The following is a 26048-nucleotide window of genomic DNA, read 5'->3' as shown; positions in this document are numbered from 1 at the left end:
CAGACTTTATTCTTAGTATCACCATAGGTGATCTTGCTGTCTCTGAGGCCAGTTCTATGATTTTTCTTAAATCTTGCTTGAATATTCATTAATCTACCACTTTTCAACTGTGAAAAGACAAACATCAGTTTTCTGCCCCTAGATGCCTTAGGATAGGGAAGCTGTGCCAACTGCCTTTCAATGTTATAATATTAAAATTCAAAAGAGCAGGACCAACCCAGAAAACAGGAATCTTGGAAAGCTCTGCATAGCTCATGTGACCGACCACAGTCCCCGTCAGCCTGCCTTTATATCTTGGTTCAAGGCAGTGTTGCCACACTTACCTCCAGTCATGGGAAGTGCCACTGAGGATTATGCTGCTCTTGTATCTAGCTGTATGTATATTCACCCTCAATCACTGGAGACTAGCAGGTCGCCAGACTGTGAGAGCAAACTGCCTCTGCCAGTGATTAAATTGGTATGATATTTCTCTGAATTTTCAGGATTAATGTCCGTATTGGCAGAAATAAGACCAAAGAATGACTTGGGGCATCCCTTCTGTGATAATTTGAGATCTGGAGACTGGATGATTGACTATGTCAGTAACCGACTTATTTCACGGTCAGGAACTATTGCTGAAGTAAGTAAAGCTATATTGTCCAAAAAAAAAAAGCTGAGGAGCACAGTAAGAAATATATGTTAACATATACGTTTATGTTGTTTTCTAACCTGAAACATTTTCTTCTCCATCATCTTTCAGTTCTTATAAGTGAAAATCTGGTGAATAGATTGCTAGATAGTACAGTGGCATGTTTGGATTTAGCTTTTAAATCCAAACCTATAAGCACACCAAATTAACTTTTAAAATTATTTTTATAACAGGTTGGTAAATGGTTGCAGGCTATGTTCTGCTACCTGAAGCAGATCCCACGTTACCTTATCCCGTGTTACTTTGATGCTATATTAATCGGTGCATACACCACTCTTCTGGATGTAGCATGGAAGCAAATGTCAAGGTATACCCAGCAAAGCTTGAGCAGATAGGCATGTTTGTGTAGAAGCCACGTACAGTCAGTGTCTACACTCAAGACCAAAACATCAAGAATTGTCATGCATGCATACAGCTGAAAAAGTTAATAAGTGGGAATAAAATGTATTAACATCCTTTAATCTGAAACACACAAAAACAGACTTAGATATTAAAATCTATTCTATAAAGCTAAAAAACATGTTGATGGGAAATTTTAATTGCTTGGTGTTATCTCTATACCTCGAGTTGTTAAGTTAATGGATAAAATTTTTTAAATCTACACATACTATTTTTTTCCAATTTTTTACTAATTAAGAGAAAAAATATTCTGCTATTATTATGAATGAAATATGCCTTTATTAGTGAATTTCCCTGAGGTGAAACCACAGGCTGGAATGTACCACTGAAGAGCAGCCAAGGCAATTTGGGCATAACTTCAGAAAGGATAAAACTTCAACTCTACCATTTTTTTTACAATAAACATTTTAAAGCCAGCTAGATAGAATACTGGGTGAAATGAAAGCAGTTCTGAAACCTTTACCAAATTTAAAATTCTGTTTAACTGATTTTAGCATTGCTATACATTTGAATAGAGAAACTTTTTGAAGAGAAAAAAAGAACTAAAATAATACTGCTAAAATTTTTTGAATCAATAAGGCATAAAATTTCAGGTATGCAAGATGAGTAAGTTTTGAGATCTAATGTACAACATTGTGGTTGTAAATAACAATTTGTATTGTGCCCTTAAAAATCTGTTTAAAAAAGTAGATTCTCAAATTAGGTGTTCTTGCCCTAATAAATTTTTTTGAATAAGTAATAAAACTTTTTGTTTCTACCCATAACACTTTGAACTCTATAACTTTGTTGCAGCTTTGTTCAGAATGGTTCTACCTTTGTGAAACACCTTTCCTTGGGTTCCATCCAAATGTGTGGAGTAGGAAGATTCTCTTCTCTGCCGCTTCTTTCACCTTCCCTTACGGATGTACCATGCAGGCTGAATGAGATCACAAGAGAGAAGGAGCAGTGTTGTGTGTCTCTAGCTGCAGGTAAGAAATTATGTACAAGATTAAAATGTGTAAGTCAGTATTAGGAAAATTATAAAGAAATGGTTATTTTTAAAAACTCTTGATGTTTTCCAAGATTTTATGTTACTGGTTAGTAAAATTTCACAGGTATACATTTATAAAAGTAATAACAGTGCTATTTAAGTATCACTGTGTACCAGACATTTATTTCTGTGCATTTTTTATTATGGCCAGTTAATCCCTTTCTTCCGCACGTGTATTTTTTCCAACTCATAACATTTTGCATTTTTCAATCAAATCTGTTTTACTACCTTTCCCATTACATTATACTTTTTTCCCCAATATAAAAAATTTACCCAACCTTGTAATTACGAAGAGATCATGTGAAGATCCTCTCCAGGTTGTGAAACACAAAACAAATGCTAAATAATTTTTATTATGTGTCTAATTGCAATTAAATGCTTCCAACTCCATTAGCATCTCTCCTGAAAGCATATTTAAAACCCAAATCAAGTAACAGGTATAATTCTCAGCAAAATAGGCTTATGGTTTCTTTTTAATAAATTTCAAGCTATTTCTAAAAAGTATTTAATATTTGAGTCCACTGAAGTTTAGAACTTCCAAACTAAACTGAGAAATACCAGTTGCAGGATGAAAAGAACAGTATTGTCTACGTGATTGCCTCTGTTTACCCTTAAATTTGCATTCACTTCAGTTCAGTTCAGTCACTCAGCTGTGTCCGACTCTTTGCGACCCCATGAATCGCAGCACGCCAGGCCTCCCTGTCCATCACCAACTCCCGGAGTTCACTCAGACTCACATCCATCGAGTCGGTGATGCCATCCAGCCATCTCATCATCTGTGGTCCCCTTTTCCTCCTGCCCCCAATCCCTCCCAGCATCAGTCTTTTCCAGTGAGTCAACTGTTCGCATGACCTGGCAAAACCAATAAAAATGACCTACTAGGACCCAACAACTAAAAAAGAAATTAACATTTCACTTAGAAGGATTATATGAACCTTTAATTATATAATTGTGTTTTAGATTTTTCACTCAACTATTTGATATCCTTCTGGTACTTTCCCCTGTGAATCCATAGCAGATAGTCTTAAAACTGAACAAGAACATTGTGGAAAAAATACAGAAGTTGATTTTAAAGCCTGTTGTGTAGAAGCCTATTATATAAAATAGTGATCTCAACATTTTTGATTATCCACTTCTGTTGTTATATGCTCCCAAAATAAATATATTGAATATTGAGATCATAAATGATATACTCATATGCTATTATACTTGGTATGTTTACACACCATGTACAATATAAAACAAAAAGAAAAACTAAAAATACAGTTTATAAATATGGATAGAAGTTCTGGTATATCTTTCTAGCATCCTAAGGGAGAGTTTTGTGTGTTCCATATTAATAATATATAGGACTGTATACAGATTTGCAGATAGATTTCTTGGTTTCATTTTTAAATGATACAAAGGCTGGGAATACCTTCCTTTTCTGACAGTGATACAAAATATGTGTATAATTTTAAACTTTTACATTAATTGACAAGGTAGAAATTATTCAGAAGATGTGTGATCTGTAAGTCATACATTCTGAAAGGTCAAAAAGTTAATACAGGGTTTCCCTGGGAATCTGCCAGCCAGTGCAAGAGACACAGATTCAATCCCTGGTCCAGGAAGATCCCACATGCCACGAAGCAGCTAAGCCCATATGCCACAACTACTGAGCCTGTGCTCTAGAGCCCATGAGCCACAACTGCTGGAGCCCGCGTGCGCTATAGCCCACGATCTACAACAAGAGAAGCCACTGCAATGAGAAGCCCATACACTGCAACTAGAGAATAGTCCCTGCTCACTGCAACTAGAGAAAAGCCTATGCCGCCACTGAAGACTCGGCACGGCCAAAAATAAAATTAATCAATTAGTTTTAAAATGTTTCAGTGAATACAGATATTTCCACACATCCATGGTAAAGGTTTTAGTTTTGACTTTTTAACAAGAGTGCCTGTATTCAGGGCATACCAACTCAAACTTACCCTTGAATCTGTCTATACTTATATTTTATGCCAAGTGTTAAGTGGGTTAAAGTACCAGGAAATCTGTGCAAAACAGAGTACTATATATATATATTCGCTGCTGTCATCAGTACCATCATCAACCATATATATAAACTGTATGTCAACCATGTATGTTGGTGCTCAGTTGCTCAGTAGTGTCTGACTCCTTGCCACCACGTGGACTGTAGCCCACTAGGCTCCTCTGTCCATGGAATTTTCCCGCCAAGAATACTGGAATGGGTTGCCATTTCCTTCTCCAGGGCATCTTCCTGACCAGGGGTCAAACCTGCATCTCCTGCTTGGCAGGCAGATTTTTACCACTACACCACCTGGGAAGTCTAACTGTGTGTAAACAATATAAAAGTGTTTAGGGAAATTTTATACCACTATTTGGGAGAAAATATAGAAAGAAATGTCTGATGTTATCTTTAGTTCTGATCTTTTCCTAACTGAAGAAAATAATGTCTTTCTCCAAGGTGAAGACCTAACATAAACTTTAGGTCTGACCTCTCAATTTACATTTTATAATTAATCTTTTATTTCATTCATCTGATAAATTTTCATGGTGATATATACCAGTTACAGTTTTCAGTGATATAACTTGGCAAATAAGGTTAATGAGGTTTCTATTATCATGGGTCATATTTTCTACTGGGGAGGGACATTCATTCAACAAACCAGAAAATAAACAAAATAATGTCAGATAGTGATAAGTGTTTAGAAAATAGTTACAAATGAATGCTATGAACGTTTTATTTATGACCTGAGTTTTTCTTCCCTGAAATTTTTGTTACGTGTATACTTTAACACAGTTTTTTTTTTTAGTGAAATGCTAATTTCCTTTGCTTTACTTTCCTGCTGATTGTTACATATGACAATTGTATTTCTTTTCACATTTCATAAGAAACCAAACTCAATATAAAAGTAAAATTTTAGATTTTATCTATGGTCATTCTGTTTTACTTCCTGCATAAAGGCTGCAGTTACCTAAAGTTTTCAAGTGATTTAACATCTGAAATCCTTGTTTTCACCTGTAAAAGTTGTTTCTAACAAACTGTGACACTTTTAAGTAGTTTTAAGTTAATGGGAAATTTGATAATGAAGTAATAACCCTAGAGCAATAGATCAATAAACCTGCAATTATTTGTCATTAAGGTAACCACCCCATATTTAGATTAATTTGTTGCCTTCAAACTGCAGGTAGAACCTTTTAAAATATATCATTATTACTATATTGAGTGTTTCTTCATGTGTTAAATATTTGACCTCTGATTTTAATCTTTAATTTGCTAAAAGAAAGTCTGTGTTTAAAAACTCACACATTCTAACCAGTTCAAATAAGCATCACTCTTTAGCACAGATTCTTAGTCTATTTTGAGTGACGAATTCCTTTAAGAATCAGATATGATTATGGAACCTCATCACACAAAAATAGACATAAGAATAACCATACATTCTGAGATAATTTTAAGAGAGTTTGAAGACTCTTTTCACCTCCTCCTTAACCCCAAAGTTTAGAGCAGCTCAATCTATAGTCGTGGAGTTCATAGGCTTGTGTATACTGAGGTTAATAGATTACTCTGCTGTGTTTTCTGTTAGGCTTACCTCACTTCTCTGCTGGTATTTTCCGCTGCTGGGGAAGGGATACTTTTATTGCCCTTAGAGGTCTACTGCTGATTACTGGACGCTATTTGGAGGCCAGGTAGGAAATCTTTAAAAAGTTGCAGTGCAAGTTTATGTCTTCGTGTTTTTCAGTGCTCTTCAGACCTTTCTTATTCATCTATTCTCAACATTTGGTAGGTAGGCATGTTTCCCTGAGGTGTGATTTTTATTTTATTTGTTGTATGTTCATTTAATAGGATCATAGAATTTCAAAGGTGTGACAGTCTTTAAAGTTACCAAATTCTAATACTTCACATTACAGATCAGGTTATCTTCAGCATTTGCTACTTTATTTCAGGAAAAGCTAAGAATTGTGTAACCATGTTACACACATCGCTCACTAAAGTGTAAAATGTCTGTGCCTGAATTAAGTATAAGAATGCAGATAACTTTTAGGTAAAGTTGGAAAGTCTTCCATTTTTTGTTCTTCCATAATGACAGAGTCCTGTAAAGAGAATTATAATATCAGGTTTCCTTCTTTTTAGTGCAGACCTCATAACCTCCAGTTTCGTGTTTTCTAGACTTAAAATGGTGTTCTCTATGTCACAATACTATAAATAAATTTATCAAAGGTAGAAAAGAAAGGCTCTACAGCAGTGTTGTATAGTGTTTGATAAATCAGTATTACCATCATCTGACAACTTGTTAGAAAAGCAAATTCTTGGTCCCTACGCTGAACTCCCTGAGTCCAAACCTGGAGGTGGAAAGGCAGAGTTGACAGATGGAAATCTGTGCTTTTGCAGGGGCTTCAGGTGATTTTCAGTGGCCTAAGACTGAAGTTTGAAATCACTGCTCTACAAGTTAAAACCTGTAGCAAAAAAACCATTTTTTTTAATATTTTTGTTTTGATGTCACCTGTTTTGTATGATCTATGAGCTAAGAATGGTTTTTACCTTTTTAAAGAATTATTGGAAGAAGAAGAATGCATGATCACACTATGTAAGGTCAACAAAGCCTAAAATATTTACGTCTGGCCTTTTACAGAAAAATAGTTTGCCTACCCCTGATCTAGAAGATTTCCCAGAAGATAATATGTCTGTTAGAGTAGTGCTAACTACTATAAATTATAAGCCATTAAACTTCAAGGGCTTTTCATAAACAGAATTTATGATCTTCTGATCTTATATGGGTGTTCAAGAGGCAGTTTTCCACATGGTGATTAAGGGATATAGCCTTCTTTATCTGCACGATATACAATCTTCTAGGACCTCTGGGCTCTCTCCCGTCAGCTGGCAGAGAGGGAAAGAGAGCCTGGGGAAAACACTCCTGTTCCATGCAGTTAAAATGTTTTTTTTTCTGGAGAATGCCATCATCTGACTGGGACCTTTAGGAAAGCCATTTTGGTGGACATATGGCTGTCTCTACCACAGACAGTTCTGCTTCCACCCTCTGCAGAGATGTTCATGGACCGAGGACTTTTTACTCAACTTCCATGTGTATGACATGTTCTGGATAATTAAGATTGCTAGTATTCTGACCTGTTATTAATTGGAAGTGTCACTCGCCACACTAACACTTTTGTACTGCAGAAAATAAAAAAGCTCCTTTTACACAATTATTTAAGAGAGAGATATTGCCTGATACACAGAATTAATTAAATTTCTAAATGGTTTTAGCAAAAAATAAAAAACTTTAAATGACTTTTCCAAGGTTATACAGATGGCAACACTAGGACTTAAATCTCAGTCTTCTTAATTCTCAGTTTCATGCTCTTTTTAGAATGCCATGCCATCTTACAAAGTTGTTATTTGGTATATGATGATAGAATAATATGTTGAAAGATAAAGTATTCTCTACAAGTTCTTGAAAATGAATTATGTTTTTCAAGGTCAGCTTTTACCTTTAATTTTCTTATATGTTTGCTTTATTTTTGGTATCTGCCATTTAAGATAATAAAATTCCTGTTCTTTTGAAATACTAGGGATTTCAAAAGTAAAATCTAGAGTTATGAGGGACCTTAAAAAGCACCTGGTCCCAAACTCCACAGATGAAAAAAAACTCTCCCAAAGGATAAGTCATACAGATTGTTAGAGAAAAAGGCAAGGCGAGGATCAAGGTTCCTGACTTTTAATTCAGTGCTTATTCTATATTACGACCACTTTCTGCATGAAAATACAAATAAATAAGAGAAAATAAGAAAAATTATTAACACCCAAAATGACTTTTTTGCCTTTAGTTTTTTAAGTGATTTTCATGTCAAATGATTCACCTATTTCTGTTGTTTTAGGAATATCATTTTAGCATTTGCCAGTACCCTGAGACATGGCCTCATTCCTAATCTCCTGGGTGAAGGAACTCACGCCAGATACAACTGCAGGGATGCTGTGTGGTGGTGGCTGCAGTGTATCCAGGACTATTGTAAAATGGTTCCAAATGGTCTGGACATTCTCAACTGCCCGGTTTCCAGAATGTATCCTACAGATGACTCTGTTCCTTTGTCTGCCAGCACAGTGGTAAAGATCATTTCTTAAAATAATTTTTTCCTGAATAAGTTTACTTTCTAACATAAAAGTACATGTAATTAAGAATCTGAGTCTTACAATTCTTCAAATATTGGTATTTATTTTGCACCTGCTGCTACTGTGAGAGACTGCAGAGATGACTTACTCTTTACCTAATGAGCTTGCAACACGGTAGAAGAGTGATATGTATTTATTAATAATATGATCATTGCAAAAAGAAACATATGGGAAGTGCCTCTTTTAGTCTCATGAAAGAGAGATGATCTCTTAGTGGATCTCAGGGAGGACTACAGAAAATAATTAAAATTTCACCTACACTGACCTCAAAAGGTGAGTAGGATTTCATCAGAGATGAGGGAAATTATGAGAAGACATTAAAGATGAAAAGAATAATAAAAGCACAGGGTGGATTGAAGCACAGCTTAGGATATACTGCTGTATCTAGTGTTTGGCTTTTTGTGTAGGGCACCTGCCAGATAGTAAGGGATTGTGGAAAGTAGGGGCCAGACTGTGGAGAGCCTTGCCTACCAATCCAGGGAGTTCAGAGTTTATCTTATGTGCAGTGCGGAATGGGTAAACATTTGTGTATGTTTTCCCCAGTCAAGAGTGACCAGGATATTGTGCTTCTGCCACATCTGACCTGCATTTATGTTGCAGTTTTCTTGGGGGGAGGGCTTCTAGGCTACCTCAGGGCTAGCTCTAGGATGTTTATATCATGAAGTGTTTGAAGAATATTTGCCCCAAAATTTTTTAATGTAAACATATTACCATTTTAGTATATAATTTGTCTCCATTGCTGTGTATGTGGATGAATTGGAACAATGCCTGTTTAAAACTCGGATTTCTGCATAATAAGCTGGATTTGTTTATTAGCTGACCTGTTTACTCTAACAGATCACAACTCACAAGATCCTTTTTCATGTATCAGCAGAATTACAGATTATTTCATGTCACAGAAATTTATAGTTAAAACTACAATATGTTAAATGTTCACATGCAAAAGGTCTGCTGTATTATATGATGTATAAAGGCTGCTTCTTTCCCCAGTCCCACCCCTGATCCCTATTTCTTCTTTTAAGGGAAAATATATGTTTTCACAAAACTTCAGTTGTAGAATTTGGGAGAAGATAATAAAAATGTAATTTCTAACAGAGGTAACATCCATATTTCAAACAGGATCAACCATTGTTTGAAGTAATACAGGAAGCTATGCAGAGACACATGCAGGGCATACAGTTCCGAGAGAGGAATGCTGGTCCACAGATAGATCGGAACATGAAGGATGAAGGTACATAACTATTTTTTTTTTTGGCCGTGCTGTGTGGCATGTGAGATCCTAGTTCCTTGACCAGGGATTGAACCCTCACCCCCTGCAGTGGGAGTAGAGTCTTAACCGCTGGACCACCAGGGAAGTCCCATGAAGGTACATAACTTTAGGTACATAATAAAGATTTACTGATGAGATGAAATTAAACCTTGTAATTGTTCATTTATTCAACAAGTATTTTATTTGTGTATAAAACTTCAGAATATAATCATGAAAAAGGTTAAGAGTTTCTGATCTTGCCAGCTTAGTTTTAGTTTCTGGAGGAAAGATAAAATTTTATATCCTTTGTCAGCCAACTTTGAAAGCACCAAAAACCAATTTGGTGCCTACATTTATAGTCATAATAATAATTGCTAATAATTGAATGCTTGCTGTGTGCTAGGCATTGTGCTAACTACTCTACCTATGATATTCCCATTTAACACTCCTAGGAATGTTGGGGATGAGTTTCATTGTTCTCATTTTTATTGATAAGATGGCTGAAGCAGAGTAGGTTGCCCAGACTGTACAGAACTGCTAAGTGGCAGAGCTTGGATTTCATCCATAGTTTGTCTGCCCTTGTAATTTGGGCTCTTATAAAGAGGTTTATAAGAGTTATTCAGAGTTAAAATCAATATACATTTTAACATCTTTGAAGTTCATCATATTCCGATTTCTATGGCACATACTCATCATCATTAGCTGATGCAAGGCTAACAATTTATTTCATTTTATTACCCATTCCCCTTAGAGGTATTCCAGTGGGGTTTGTTGTATACTAATGTACTCTTATGAAATACACATTTCTTTAAGCACAGATAGTCTTTTTAACTTTTCAGTTTTGAAAGAATTGGAGACTGATGTAAAATTACAAAAATGATGCATGAGTATCCTGAACCCTTCAGCGATCTTCCCCCAATGAGGACATCTTATGTAACTGTAGTGCAATATCATGATCAGGAGATAGATATCAGTATAATACTGTTAATTCACCTATAGAACATATTCCATTTTTACCAGTTTTACATTAACTCATTTGTGTGTGTGTGTACTTCTGTGCAATTTTATCCCATGTATAACTTCATGTAACCACTGCCACAGTCAGGATATAGGACTATTCCATCACCACAAAGGTTTCTCCTGGGCCATCCTTTATAGTCACATCAAACATCCTTGGTCTCTGGCAGCTGCCAGTCTGTTCTACATCTCTATAGTTTTGGCATTTTGAGAATGTAGGTAAATACAATCGTATCGTATGTAACCTATAATATATATATATGTACATAAGTTATATGTAGTATGTAACCTATAGTGTATGTGTATATATATATATGTATATGGTTACATATAATTCCCCTTGAAAACCATCCAAGTTGCTGCATATATCAAAATTTTATTACTTTTTACTGCTAAGTAGTATTCCCTTTTATGGATATGTCTTTCATCTTTTGAGGGACATTTGGATTCTTTTCATTCTTTTGACTAATACAGATAGAGTTCCTGTGAATGTATACAGGTTTTTGTGTAAATATAAGTTTTCATTTCTCTAGGAGAAATTCCCGGTCAGTTCAGTTCAGTCACTCAGTCATGTTCGACACTTTGCGACCCCTTGGACTGCAGCACGCCAGGTCTCCCTGTCTATCCCCAAATCCCAGAGTTTACTAAAGCTCATGTCCATTGAGTCAGTGATGCCATCCAACCATCTCACCCTCTGTCGTCCCCTTCTCCTCTCACCTTCAATCTTTCCCAGCATCAGGGTCTTTTCCAATGAGCCAGTTCTTCCCATCAGGTGGCCAAAATATTGGAGTTTCACTTTCAGCATCAGTCCTTCCAATGAATATTCAGGACTGATTTCCTTTAGGATGGGCTGGCTGGATCTCCTTGCAGTCGAAGGGACTCTCAAGAGTCTTCTCCAACACCACATTTCAAAGGCATCAATTCTTTGGTGCTCAGCTTTCTTTATACAACTCTCACATCCATACATGACTACTGGAAAAACCATGGCCTTGACTACATGGATCTTTGTTTTTATGTAATGTCTCTGCTTTTTAATATGCTGTCTAGGTTGGTCATAACTTTTCTTCCAAGGAACACGTGTCTTTTAATTTCATGGCTGCAGTCAACATCTGCAGTGATTTTGGAGCCCAAAAAAGTAAGGTCTGTCACCGTTTCCACTGTTTCCCCATCTATTTGCCATGAAGTGATGGGACCACATGGCATGATCTTAGTTTTCTGAATGTTGAGTTTCAAGCCAACTTTTTCACCCTCCTCTTTCATTTTCATCAGGAGGCTCTTTAGGTCTTCTTCACTTTCTGCCATAAGGGTGGTGTCATCTGCATATCTGAGGATATTGATATTTCTCCTGGCAATCTAGATTCCAGCTTGTGCTTCATCCAGTCCAGTGTTTCTCATGATGTATTCTGCATATAAGTTAAATAATCAGGGTGACAATATACAGCCTTGACGGACTCCTTTCCCTGTTTGGAACCAGTCTGTTGTTCCATGTCCAGTTCTAAAGTTGCTCCTGACATTCATACAGATTTCTCAAGAGGCAGGTCAGGTGGTCTGGTATCCCATCTCTTGAAGAATTTTCCACAGTTTGCTGTGATCCACACAGTCAAAGGCTTTGGCATAGTCAATAAAGTAGAAGTAGATGTTTTTCTGGAACTCTCTTGCTTTTTCAATGATCCAATGGATGTTGGCAAATTGATCTCTGGTTCCTCTGCCTTTTCTAAATCCAGCTTGAACATCTGGAATGTCACGATTCATGTACTGTTCCCAATAATCTGGGTCGTATGGTATATACATGATTTGTTTTATAAGAAATTGCCAGACTGTTTTCTGAATTGAAGAAAGTAGGGAATACCCTAGACCATTCAGGTATGACCTAAATCAAATCCCTTATGATTATACAGTGGAAGTGACAAATAGGTTCAAGGGATTAGATCTGATAGAATGCCTGAAGAACTATGGACAGAGATTTGTAACATTGTACAGGAGACAGGGATCAAGACCATCCCCCCAAAAAAGAAATGCAAAAAGGCAAAATGGTTGTCTGAGGAGGGCTTACAAATAGCTGTGAAAAGAAGAGAAGTGAAAAGCAAAGAAGAAAAGGAAAGATATACCCATTTGAATGCAGAGTTCCAAAGAATAGCAAGGAGAGATAAGAAAGCCTTCCTCAGGGATCAATGCAAAGAAATAGAGGAAAACAACACAATGGGAAGGACTAGAGATCTCTTGAAGAAAATTAGAGATACCAAAGGAACATTTAATGCAAAGATGTGCACAATAAAGGACAGAAATGGTATGGACCTAAAAGAAGCAAAAGATATTCAGAAGAAGAGGCAAGAATACACAGAAGAACTATACAAAAAAGATCTTCACGACCCATATAATCCCGATGTTATGATCAGTCACGTAGAGCCAGACATCCTGGAATGTGAAGTCAAGTGGGCTTTAGGAAACATCACTATGAACAAAGCTAGTGGAGGTGATGGAATTCCAGTTGAGCTATTTCAAATCCTAAAGATGATGCTGTAAAAGTGCTGCACTCAATATGCCAGCAACTTTGGAAAACTCAGCAGTGGCTTCAGGACTGGGAAAGATCAGTTTTCATTCCAATCCCAAAGAAAGGCAATGCCAAAGAATGCTCAAACTACCACACAATTGCACTCATCTCACACACTAGTAAAGTAATGGTCAAAATTCTCCAAGCCAGGCTTCAACAGTACATGAACCATGAAATTCCAGATGTTCAAGCTGGACTTAGATCAAATTGCCAGATCAAATCAACGAGAGATCAAATTGCCAAAATCTTTTGAATCATCAAAAAAGCAAAAGAGTTCCAGAAAAACATCTACTTTATTGACTATGCCAAAGCCTTTGACTGTGTGGATCACAACAAACTGTAGAAAATTCTTCAAGAGATGGGATACCAGACCACTTGACCTGCCTCTTGAGAAATCTGTATGCAGGCCAGGAAGCAACTTTAGAACTGGACATGGAACAACAGACTGGTTCCAAACAGGGAAAGGAGTCCGTCAAGGCTGTATATTGTCACCCTGATTATTTAACTTATATGCAGAATACATCATGAGAAACACTAGACTGGATGAAGCACAAGCTGGAATCTAGATTGCCAGGAGAAATATCAATATCCTCAGATATGCAGATGACACCACCCTTATGGCAGAAAGTGAAGAAGACCTAAAGAGCCTCCTGATGAAAATGAAAGAGGAGGGTGAAAAAGTTGGCTTGAAACTCAACATTCAGAAAACTAAGATCATGCCATGTGGTCCCATCACTTCATGGCAAATAGATGGGGAAACAGTGGAAACGGTGACAGACCTTACTTTTTTGGGCTCCAAAATCACTGCAGATGTTGACTGCAGCCATGAAATTAAAAGACACGTGTTCCTTGGAAGAAAAGTTATGACCAACCTAGACAGCATATTAAAAAGCAGAGACATTACATAAAAACAAAGATCCATGTAGTCAAGGCCATGGTTTTTCCAGTAGTCATGTATGGATGTGAGAGTTGTATAAAGAAAGCTGAGCACCAAAGAATTGATGCTTTTAAACTGTAGTGTTGGAGAAGACTCTTGAGAGTCCTTCGACTGCAAGGAGATCCAGCCAGCCCATCCTAAAGGAAATCAGTCCTGAACATTCATTAGAGGGACTGATGCTGAAAGTGAAACTCCAATATTTTGGCCACCTGATGGGAAGAACTGACTCATTGGAAAAGACCCTGATGCTGGGAAAGATTGAAGGCGGGAGGAGAAGAGGACAACAGAGGATGAGATGGTTGGATGGCATCACTGACTCAATGGACATGAGCTTTAGTAAACTCTGGGATTTGGGGATAGACAGGGAGACCTGTAGTGCTGCAGTCCATGGGGTCGCAGAGAGTCAGACATGACTGAGTGACTGAACTGAACTGAACTGAGACTGTTTTCTAAAGTGGTTGTAACATTTTGCACTCCCACCAGCAAACTGGACAGATCATATCTCCACATCCTTGCCAGAATTTGTGGGGTTTTGGGGGGTGGGGTTCTTTTTTTTTAGCTATTCTGGTAGACATCTAGACCACTATATGTTGTGTTTTTGATTTGCATTTTCCTGTTTATAGTATTGAACATCTGTTCATGAGCTAATTTACCATCCCTACCCCTTCTTTGATGATAAAACCTGTTTTATCCCATTTCTAATTGGATTGCTTGGATTTTTTTTTACTATTAAGTATATGTGGTAAAATACATGTTTACCATTTTATCATAAAATACATTATTTTAGCCTTCTTTAAGTGTATAGTGCAGTGACTCTAAGTATATTCACACTGTTTTTCCACCATTACTGCTATCCATCTCCAGAACTTTTTGTCATCCCAAACTGAAACTCCTACCCAGTTAACAGTAATTCCTCATTCTTTCCTCCCCTCAGTTCCTGGTAATTGCTAATCTGTTTTCTGTCTCTGTGAATTTGATTATTCTTGGTACCTCAAATAATTGGAATTACATCATTTTTGTCCTTTTATGTCTGGCTTATTTCAGTTAACATTGGTATATCAGAGCTATATATACTATACTTTCATGCCCTTTGTTTAAACACTACCACATTTTTTTCCAGAATTACTGCACCAGTCTCTATTCCCATTACCACCCAAAGTGTCTTCTGTGCCCCCAAGCCCACCAACATCATTTGGCATTATCTAATGCTGAATATGGTTATAAAACCATATATAGTTGTTTTTACTTGTGATTCTTCTGTTATTAAATTTGAGTATTTTCTCATATGTTTATTGCATCTTTGGAAAGTTTCCTTTTCTATAAACTGTTTGTTCCTATTCTATACCTTTATTCATCTTTCTTTTGGCATTCCAATATTTTTCATGTTGTTTACCAGGAGGTTTTGGTTTACTCTAGGTACATGTCCATCATTAATTTTAGAATTAATACAGACCTTTTCCCAACTTATCTATCATATCCTTCCCATATTTTATTTCAGAAATCCTACCCAACCTTCATATCACAAAGATAATCTCTCAAGTTGACTTTTATTAACTGTGTGTGGTTTTGCATTTTACAAATATTTTTTAAAGAAACTATTTATTCCACTTTAATCCATTCTATTTTTGTTCCTGTGATTCTTGTTTTTATGACCTATAGCTGTATTAATTTTTCACATCTGTACTCATTTCCTTGTTAAAATCTATACTGACCCCTAACAGATTAAGTAATTTAGTGGTGTATGCACCTCTCCCCCAATCCCTGTTTGATATTATCTAGATGAAATTTCAGTTTGAATTGTTGTGACTATTCTTCTTTGTCTTGTCCTTGGTTATTGCTATTTTTAGGCAACAATAAACTTTGATGTATAATTTGATCATCTTTTCATCCCCTGTCTGTTACTATATCCTCCAAGATTTATTTCTTTCCTTATTAGAAGTAATCAAATGAGCTTATTTATTTATGTTAATATATGGAAACCTCAGAACAATTCCTACTACTACAGCATCTTGCTGTAGTTATTTTTATTGTTGCTATATGAATATTTTTATTGTTGCTATATGAGTATTGTTAAAGTTGTAATTTGCATGTCAGACACAATTTACCAACCGAACAACAACAGCAGTTTACATGTCAAACCCACCAAGGCCTTGAATGACTGGCAGTATTTTTGTTATGCCCTCAGATTTGAATGACAGATTAGACATAAATGTTTTTTTCTTCAGTGCTTTAGAAAATATTATTCTGTTGATGTCTTACTTCCAGTATAGCTATTGAAAGTTTCATCGACCTATATCTCATTCATGGCGAAGGAAATGGCAACCCACTCCAGTGTTCTTGCCTGGAGAATCCCAGGGACGGAGGAGCCTGGTGGGCTGCCGTCTATGCGGTCATGCAGAGTCGGACACGACTGAAGTGACTTAGCATACCTCATTCTGTTAGAAGTGATTACTCTTTCTTTTTTGAAGTTTTTAACCATCTGTTTGTCTTAATTTTCTTATCTGTTTCATGTGGTCCTCTGTGAGCCCTATTGATCTGAGATTTACTATTTCTTTTCACTTTCTGGGGCTACTTTTGTCTGGGTATCTTCTTGTCTGTTTCTGTCTCTACAGCTTTTCTTCTGTTGTCTGCCTTTAACCATTCCTGCTGCCTTTGGAGAATTTTTCTATCTTGTCTTCCGTCTTACTAATTTCACTCTTAGCTATATCCATCTACTATTTAGTCCCTTTATTATCACTTTACTGTTTTCCTTATTTCAGCTCTTAAAAATTCCAGGCCTAACACCTCCAGTTAGTCATTTTTAATGTCTTTTGTTCCTACTTCATGTTAATAATATCTTGCTTATGTTTGAGGATATTTGTGCTATGGATACAGTAATTCTGTTTCATGTGAAATATGTTACTCATCTCATCTAGTCATTAGACTCCTCTGCTATGGAAGGTTTGTCTTTTCCCAATAAGCTCATATTCCCTTGATTATTAGTTCTCTGTAGCAGTCTTCTTAAGTCGTAAAACAACAGCTTTAAGAGCCAAGGTAAAAGAAAAGTCCAGAGAGGCTGGTCATGTCTCACCTGTTTTCATTAGTTTCTCCCAAACATTATGTGAGTTCTTCACATCAGTACCTCACACATACTTCTCTGTAGTTTCTCCAGGGTTGATTATGGAAAGGGCACCAACAGCCTGGAATACTTTGGCAGCTCATCAGGAAGTGCAAAGACAGATTTTCTATTCACTGTATGCATTTGAAACAACCTGTTCATTCATAGTCATTTTGACCTGTGTACCTTTTTGTGTGCATTCTTCTGACTTTGTGGCCAAATCTCTGAGATTTAGTCACTAAACATTGACTGTCTGGTTATTCAGTATCAAGTAAATTAAAAAGCTCTTTGCCTTTGTGTATCACTTGACAAACATTTTCCAAAAACTGGTACCTCTATTCCTAGCTCATAATAGAGGAAATAGGAACAGGAGGTAAAAGGAGCTTGCCCAAGGAGGTGCATCAACCATCCATTAATAAACATAAGGGAGGCATTCAATCTCACCAGTACTCAAACAAATTTATATTAAAGTAGATCATTGTGTGTGTGTGTATATATATATATATATATATATATAAAAAAAACATATATATATATATGTATACACCACATCTTCTTTATCCATTCATCTGTTGGTGGGCATTTAAGTTGTTTTCATGTCTTGGCTATTGTAAATAGTGCTGCTATAAATATTAGGGTATCTTCTTGAATTGAATGATGTATCTTCTTGAATTACAGTTTTCATCTTTTCTGGATATGTGTCCAGGAGTGGAATTACTGGATCATATGGTAGTTCTATTTTTAGTTTTTTAAGGAATTTTCATACTGAAATGAGCCAGTGAACACTTTTGAACATGAATGACATGACCTATCTTGTGTATTAAAAATATAGTGGCTGCACCAATTTACTTTCCCACCAGTATTGTACATGGGTACCCTTTTATCCACATCCTCTCTACCAATAACATTTGTTATTGGTAGACTTTTTGATGATAGCCGTTCTGACAGGTATAACATAATACTTCATTGTAGTTTTGATTTGCACATCTTCAACTTTTAAGGTATTACCAAATTGATCTCCAGAGTAGTTTTCCTAATTTATTATATTCCTTTTAAATTTTATAAATGATTCATTTTTATTTTTAGGTTTTAATATTACTGCAGGGGTTGATGAAGAAACAGGATTTGTTTATGGAGGAAATCGCTTCAATTGTGGTACATGGATGGATAAAATGGGAGAAAGTGACAGAGCTAGAAACAAAGGAATCCCAGCCACACCAAGGTAGTGTTTCTTTATAGTGTTTATATAATTATATCATTTGTAAAGTGATACACTTATGGAATCTTTTATTCTATTAACCATGAAGTGTTCTTAAATCAGTCAAAATTTCCCTTCCTTCCTCCCACTTCCTCTTCCCCATACTCCTTTCTCTCCCGCAGTATACACATATACAATCCTCTTGATATGTCATCAGGTAAAGCTGTCTGTTCTCTTCTGGATGTTATCATGGATTGATCCCCTACAAGCACCTCAAAGGAAAGTTTTATGATTCATTATCCCCATGGTTAAGACATTTCTTTATAGCCTGAAGTATTTTCACTGTTATAAATATTTCATTATTATTATCTCTTGTAAATACAGAAAACAACCAGTTGTCCTGTCTTTTATGAAATCCTTTCACTTTCTAAATGTTTTCCCTTTAATTTTTTAATCTTTTATCTCATCATTTCTTTTTATTATTTCAAGTTCTTACTATAGTATCAAGTCTGAGAAACTATTTTCTTATCCAGATTTTATCTTCAATCAGAAATGTCAAAAAAATTGTTAAATAGAAGTTGTCATTATGTATTTTACATGTTCTTTTTAAAAACCTATTTATTTTGATGATTTATTAGATCTTGAACTTTCCTTTCATTTTCCTTAAAAATGAGCTTTTGAATTATGATGCTCACCTTCCCTGGCTTTCTTTAGTCCTATATCCTATATTTTCTATCTTTTCTCTGGAATTCTGTCTCAGTATTCTTTGATTCCTACTTCTGCCTTTTTCCAGAAGCTATCTCCTTTTACTCCATAATCTGTATTCTACTTCATAGAATTTTTTAAAAAATAAGATGCTAAACAATCCAAAAGTAATAAAAGAGAAATTTCTTATATATGCCACACACTTCCTATAAAGTAATGGACTTCCCTGGTGGCTCAAACGGTAAAGCATCTGCCAGCAATGCGGGAGACCCAGGTTCAATCCCTGGGTTGGGAAGATCTCCTGGAGAAGGAAATGGCAACCCACTCCAGTATTCTTGCCTGGAAAATCCTATGGATGGAGGAGCCTGGTAGGGCTACAGTCCATGGGGTCGCGAAGAGTCAGACAAGACTGAGTGACTTAACTTTCCTTCCCTATAAAGTAAGGATTTTTGTAGTCATTTTTTTAATGCATTAGTTATATAATTCTTCAAAATTATTTTTATGAATGCCCTTTAAATAGTGCTTAAATTACTCATTGTCACAGAGTAAAATTTATTTTTAATTTTAGAGATGGATCTGCTGTGGAAATTGTGGGCCTGAGTAAATCTGCTGTTCGTTGGTTGCTGGAATTATCCCAAAAAAATATTTTTCCTTATCATTATGTTACAGTGAAAAGACATGGTAAGCTATTCCTTTTGTTTGCAAAGAAAGTCCAATGACTGTCTATATGTTTAATCTACATAATCATCATGTGACTCAATGAACTGCTAAGTCACTTCAGTCGTATTCGACTCTGTGCGACCCCGTAGACGGCAGCCCACCAGGCTCCCCCGTCCCTGGGATTCTCCAGGCAAGAACACTGGAGTGGGTTGCCAGTTCCTTCTCCAATGCATGAAAGTGCAAAGTGAAAGTGAAGTCGCTCAGTCGTGTCTGACTCTTAGCGACCCCATGGACTGCAGCCTACCAGACTCCTCCGTCCATGGGATTTTCCAGGCAAGAGTACTGGAGTGGGGTGCCATTGCCTTCTCCGGACTCAATGAACTAGTAAAAACCCTTAAAATTAAAAGGAAAGACAAACCATTAATTTACTAGTATGAAAATTGTAACAAACCTGATTACTAACTATATTTTTATAGCAATTTTGAACTAACATATGAATAGCCTCATACTTATTTTTTTTTCCTTGATATGACTATGATCAGGTCAAGTTTTTGTTAACAATTATGAAATCTTAACATCTCCTTTTTTCTGGAACAGTGGTGTCCAATAGAAATATAATTTAAGCCACATACATAATTTAAAATTTTCTCGTATCTACATTTTAGAAAGTTAAAAGAAACAGGTGAAATTAATTAATGATTATATTTTCATTAGCTCCGTATATACCACATATTATTTCAACATGTAATCACTATGAAATTATTCACAACTGTTTTACATTCTTTTGAGGCATACTGTGTCTTAGAAATACAGTATATATTTTACACTTCTAGCATGTCTCAGTTCAGACTAGCCTCCTTTCAAGTGCTCAATAAAGGTAATTTTATCAATAGTAAGAGTGATCCCAACAAAGACAAATGATCTGGGATCATTTGTTGGAGTCTAATCCTTTTTCAGTAATAACAGTGAAAGATAATTTTTAATTTCTGGCTAGCGTCCTTCAAAAGACCCTAACACTTTTCCAAAAAAGTGTATAATTTATTGACTAAATATTATTCTTCAGCTTTAACTAAATGTATGAGTTTCTCTGAATGCTTAACACTACCAGGTCTTTTTAATGTTTCAGGAAAGTCTGTGAGAGTCTCATATGATGAATGGAACAGAAAAATACAAGAGAACTTTGAAAAGTTATTTTATGTGTCAGAAGACCCTTCAGATGTCAATGAAAAGCATCCTAATCTGGTGCACAAGCGGGGCATATACAAAGATAGCTATGGAGCGTCAAGCCCTTGGTGTGACTACCAGCTCAGGCCAAATTTTACCATAGCAATGGTTGTGGTGAGTAATTTCCTTTGTTCTTTTCAAATTTCAAAAATGTTATGATAGGGTTTATTTAGTTCTTTATTCTCATTTGTTCTCAAATTCGTTGAATTGTTAAAAAGTGAGCTATTTACTAGCTAGTTTTATATGGTCTTTCCTCACATCCAAGTACTGACCAGGCCCAACCCTACTTAGCTTCCAAGATCAGAGGAGATCGGGCACATTCAGAGTGCTATGGTCATAGACCATATGGTCTTTTCTGATGAATAAAGCATAACACCCTTAACTATCACATTTGATGTCAAAAAATAGAAAATAATGGGTTATGACTAATGAAGTTCTTCTCAATGTTTTTACGTCATAACATATAGGAAATGATGATTTTTAAAAAAGGAAAATGTGTACAAAATTTGTACAGCACACTGGGTGAAATGGATTAGGTTGCTGCCCGATCCACCCACTTCATTGAGCCCCAGACCCCACCCAGCTGTGGGGAAAGCTGAGGGCGTCTGTTTCTCAGCACACCTGTGCCATGCCTCAGCTCACTAGTTGGAAACATCTGGATTAATGAACTAATATGAGTAGCTTCAATTCGCATTCTGCTTTTTGCTGTTGCTGTATTGTTCTAATTAGTTCTGTCTACTCAAGAATGCTCGACTCTCCTTTTTTATCTATACTTTAGTCTAAAAATAAAGTACAGTGAAACAAAGAAGGTATGTGTTCAACATCTGTGTCCAGATGGTGCCACCTTGTCAAAAAGAGTATTAAATATTGTATTATTAATTATAGTAGAATAAAAATACAAAAGTACATAAAGGTAGCTTTGGTTCAGTGTACATTGATTTTATTTAACATTTAAATTTAATGTGGATTTTTAATCACTTAGTCATCTTTCTCTCCTCTATATCACAAGTAAATGTGCTCATGCTATTCCAGTGCATATCCTTCTGTGTTTCATTATGACACTAAAAGCGAAAAATGAGTTCCAGGTGAACTTAAAGGAAGATAATGTAAATCTTATGTTCTGCCTTCATTGGCTCTATGGCAACTTCCTTTTGGAACTAGTAAACTTTCTTAAAGTGACACAAGGAAACAATCACCCCAAACAGCTTTCCTAGCCTCTAAGGCCAAGATCAGTGCTTCCAAGTCATCCTGATAGAATTAGTTCTGATTAGACATCTACACTTGATCTTCTGGACCAGCACTGTATTTTTAAAGTTTTCATTATTTTCCAAGTTTATAGTTTTTTTTTTTTCTAATGTGGGTAGACACTAATTCTTCTGTGATCTCAAAAAGTTTGTATATTTGTTTTTAACATTTATTAGGCCCCTGAGCTCTTTACTACCCAAAAAGCATGGAAGGCCTTGGAGATTGCAGAAAAAAAATTGCTTGGTCCTCTTGGCATGAAAACTTTGGATCCAGAGTAAGTTATAAGTATTAAGAATGTAGTTCATATTATATTTAATGTATATTTATATTAAATTATATTAGTATTGGCATGAAAACTGTGAATTCAGAGTAAGTCGAAATATGGGTGTTAAGAATGGTGTTGATATTTTATTTCATCACATAATTTTTTTTGCTTATCAATTAAAGTTGCATTCAAACTGAATTTTTAAAAATACCTTCTATATCTTCATTAAGGGGCTCCCCTACTAGCTTAGTGGTAAACAACCCACCTGCCAGTGCAGGAGATGTGAGCCCCGATCCCTGGTTTAGGAAGATCCCCTGGAGACACCAACCCACTCCAGTATTCTTGGTTGGAGAATGCCATGGACAGAGGAGCCTAGGGGGCTACAGTCCATGGGGTCGCAAAGAGTCAGAAACAACTTAACAACTAAACAGCAACAACATCTTCAATAATCATCAGTGTTCAAAGTAGGCTTGTCCTAAATTCAATAATCAATAAAAGAATTTTAACTTTATAAAACTAAGATGTCATATGAATATTTTCTAATGCCTATTTTTTTCTGATCATAAAAGTCATATATGATTATTATAAACACCAGAAGTATAGATGTATGGTTTCCTCAGAGACAATATTTATTTTAGAAGTTGTTACTCCTAGTAGTTCCTCCTATAATTCTAAATAGTATGTGTTTGTAGCTATTTCTTGATTCCTTTAAATATTAGATGTTATTTGCTTACTTCTTGTGATGACAGATCATATCACTTCTTTTGATGACAGATTTAACTGTGTCGTTATCTCGCCCTGAACCCTTTCCATTTTCTTTAAACATTATCACTGTTTTTATTTAAGCCAATAAATAATTTTGTTTTTATGATTAAATGTTTATCTCATTTTGCATTTCTTTTCTCTTCCAATTTTTATTTTTTCTTGAGTTCATAATGATGTTTCTATTTTTCTTCTACTGTTTTACTTTAAAATTTGATTCCCATCATCATTTGCTTTCTGTTTCATATGTGAGAGATCCCCATTTTGTTGTAGCCTTACCTTTGTAGATTTTTCCTAACGTATTGTTCACTCATTTCTCTCTTGAGATGCAAAATTTTATATGTGTGAACTTATCTGCATTCTAAAGTATTCTCAATGTTTTCTGAGGTTGTAAGAACCACTGGTCAGAACTAAAACCCACAGAAAAAACATGTGATAAGGTCTATCTATCTTACTAAAAGGAAAAAAGCAATAATTTAATTAAAGAGAGTATAGATAACTATCTTGTATTAAATATTGCAGTGTTTGTAACTTTGTTTAGTTTGTAAAAATGTGTAATTATATTCAGTTGCTATTTATAATCTGGCAATCTACCAATTTTACTTAATTTTAAAATAACTTAATGGAGAAGTTTAAAAAACAGCCTTTCTAATATATAATAATTAGTAAAACTTTATCATTAATATTTACTAATTCAAATTATTGTGTGTATATTTTAATTGTTATAAGTATATTAGGGGCTTCCCTTGTGGCTCAGACAGTAAGGAATCTGCCTGCAATGCAGGAAACCCAAGTTTAATCCCTGGGTCGAGAAGATAACGCTGGAGAAGGGAATGGTTACCCATTCCAGTATTCTTGCCTGGAGAATTCCATAGACAGAGGAGCCTGGCAGGCTACAGTCCATGGGATCCCAAAGAGTCGACTACAACTAAGTGGCTAAGCACAAGTGAAATAATTAACTTTAACCAATATTTAGTGTCTCTTTGGAAGCAAGATATCTGAATATTTTATATTTTTTGTATTAGGTATTAAGCATTTGTTAATCATCCCCTAACACATTCTGAACTCAGTGTATACTAATTTAGGGTTAGGTGGATGATGAGCTTTAGTCTATAGACTGGAAGATAAAATAATTTTATTATTTCTTACCTTTTCCATTAGGAAATTTTTCTAATGCTTTTTATATAATGTCTGATTTTTTTTAACCTAAATTTCAATCATTTTGCAGTGATATGGTTTACTGTGGGACTTATGACAATGCCTTAGACAATGACAACTATAATCTTGCTAAAGGTTTCAATTATCACCAAGGACCTGTAAGAATTTCTTTTTATTTCTTTGAGTTTTCAATTTGTTATTTTTCAAAGAATTTTAGATATTCACAGCTCTTTTCTCTTCACTTTTAAATTTTTCAGGAGTGGCTGTGGCCTGTTGGGTATTTTCTTCGTGCAAAATTGTACTTTTCCAGATTGATGGGTCCAGAGACTACTGCAAAAACTATATTCTTGGTTAAAAATGTTCTTTCTCGACATTATGTTCATCTTGAGAGGTAAGTCATCGGAGCATGTAATTTCTGAAACTAGTATATAGTGTTTAGACTTAAATTGAAGAAAGTAAGGAAAACGACTAGACCATTCAGGTATGACCTAATTCAAATCCCTTACGATTATACAGTGGAAGTGACAAATAGATTCAAGGGATTAGCTCTGATAGACAGAGTGCCTAAAGAACTATGGACAGAGGTTCATGACATTGTACAGGAGAAAGGGATCAAGACCATCCCCAAGAAAAAGAAATGCAAAAAAGCAAAATGGCTGTTTGAGGAGGCCTTACAAATAGCTGTGAAAAAAAGAGAAGCGAAAAGCAAAGGAGAAAAGGAAAGATATACCCATTTGAATGCAGAGTTCTAAAGAATAGCAAGGAGAGGTAAGAAAGCCTTCCTCAGTGATCAATACAAAGAAATAGAGGAGATCTTTTCAAGAAAATCAGAGATACCAAAGGAACATTTCATGAAAAGATACACACAATAAAGGACAGAAATGGTATGGACCTAACAGAAGCAGAAGATATTAAGAAGAGGTGGCAAGGATACACAGAAGAACTGTACAAAAAAGATCTTCAAACCCAGATAATCACAATTGTATGATCAATCACCTAGAGCCCAGACATCCTGAAATGTGAAGTCAAGTGGGCCTTAGAAAGCATCACTAAAAACAAAGCTAGTGAAGGTGATGCAATTCCAGTTGAGCTCTTTCAAATCCTGAAAGATGATGCTGTGAAAGTGCTGCACTCAATATGTCAGCAAATTTGGAAAACTCAGCAGTGGCTTCAGGACTGGAAAAGGTCAGTTTTCATTCCAATCCCAAAGAAAGGCAATGCCAAAGAATGCTCAAACTACCACACAATTGCATTCATCTCACACGCTAGTAAAGTAATTCTCAAAATTCTCCAAGCCAGGCTTCAACAGGACACGAACCATGAAATTCCAGATGTTCAAGCTGGTTTTAGAAAAGGCAGAGGAACCAGGGATCAAATTGCCAACATCTGTTGGATAATCGAAAAAGCAAGAGAATTCCAGAAAAACATCTACTTCTGCTTTAATGACTATGCCAAAGCCTTTGACTGTGTGGATCACAACAAACTATGGAAAATTCTTAAAGAGGTGGGAATACCAGACCACCTGACCTGCCTCTTGAAAAATCTGTATGCAGGTCAGGAAGCAACAGTTAGAACTGGACATGGAACAGCAGACTGGTTCCAAATCATGAAAGGAGTCCATCAAGGCTGTATATTGTCACCCTGCTTATTTAACTTGCATGCAGAGTACATCATGAGAAACACTGGACTGGATA

At 35.8% G+C, this 26048-nt stretch overlaps 1 protein-coding gene across 5 annotated transcripts in view; it reads left to right on the top strand.

The window, feature by feature from the left end:
- AGL (amylo-alpha-1, 6-glucosidase, 4-alpha-glucanotransferase) overlaps nucleotides 1-26048 on the top strand; it is an 80194-nt gene that overhangs the window by 47943 nt on the left and 6203 nt on the right. For all 5 annotated transcript variants that reach the window (XM_052637035.1, XM_052637032.1, XM_052637034.1 and 2 more), the window contains 12 exons: nucleotides 483-619; nucleotides 862-995; nucleotides 1880-2055; nucleotides 5705-5807; nucleotides 7995-8220; nucleotides 9406-9517; nucleotides 18224-18359; nucleotides 19609-19721; nucleotides 20827-21038; nucleotides 22346-22443; nucleotides 24425-24512; nucleotides 24612-24745. In XM_052637035.1, coding sequence (XP_052492995.1) covers nucleotides 483-619; nucleotides 862-995; nucleotides 1880-2055; nucleotides 5705-5807; nucleotides 7995-8220; nucleotides 9406-9517; nucleotides 18224-18359; nucleotides 19609-19721; nucleotides 20827-21038; nucleotides 22346-22443; nucleotides 24425-24512; nucleotides 24612-24745 — 1669 coding nt within the window. The remainder of the gene's footprint in view (nucleotides 1-482; nucleotides 620-861; nucleotides 996-1879; nucleotides 2056-5704; nucleotides 5808-7994; nucleotides 8221-9405; nucleotides 9518-18223; nucleotides 18360-19608; nucleotides 19722-20826; nucleotides 21039-22345; nucleotides 22444-24424; nucleotides 24513-24611; nucleotides 24746-26048) is intronic.

The sequence above is a fragment of the Budorcas taxicolor genome, chromosome 3, assembly GCF_023091745.1.
Source record: "Budorcas taxicolor isolate Tak-1 chromosome 3, Takin1.1, whole genome shotgun sequence".
Lineage (NCBI taxonomy): Eukaryota > Metazoa > Chordata > Mammalia > Artiodactyla > Bovidae > Budorcas > Budorcas taxicolor.
The sequence above is the reverse complement of the archived record's forward strand: the minus strand, read 5'-3'. Positions and strand labels throughout refer to the sequence as shown.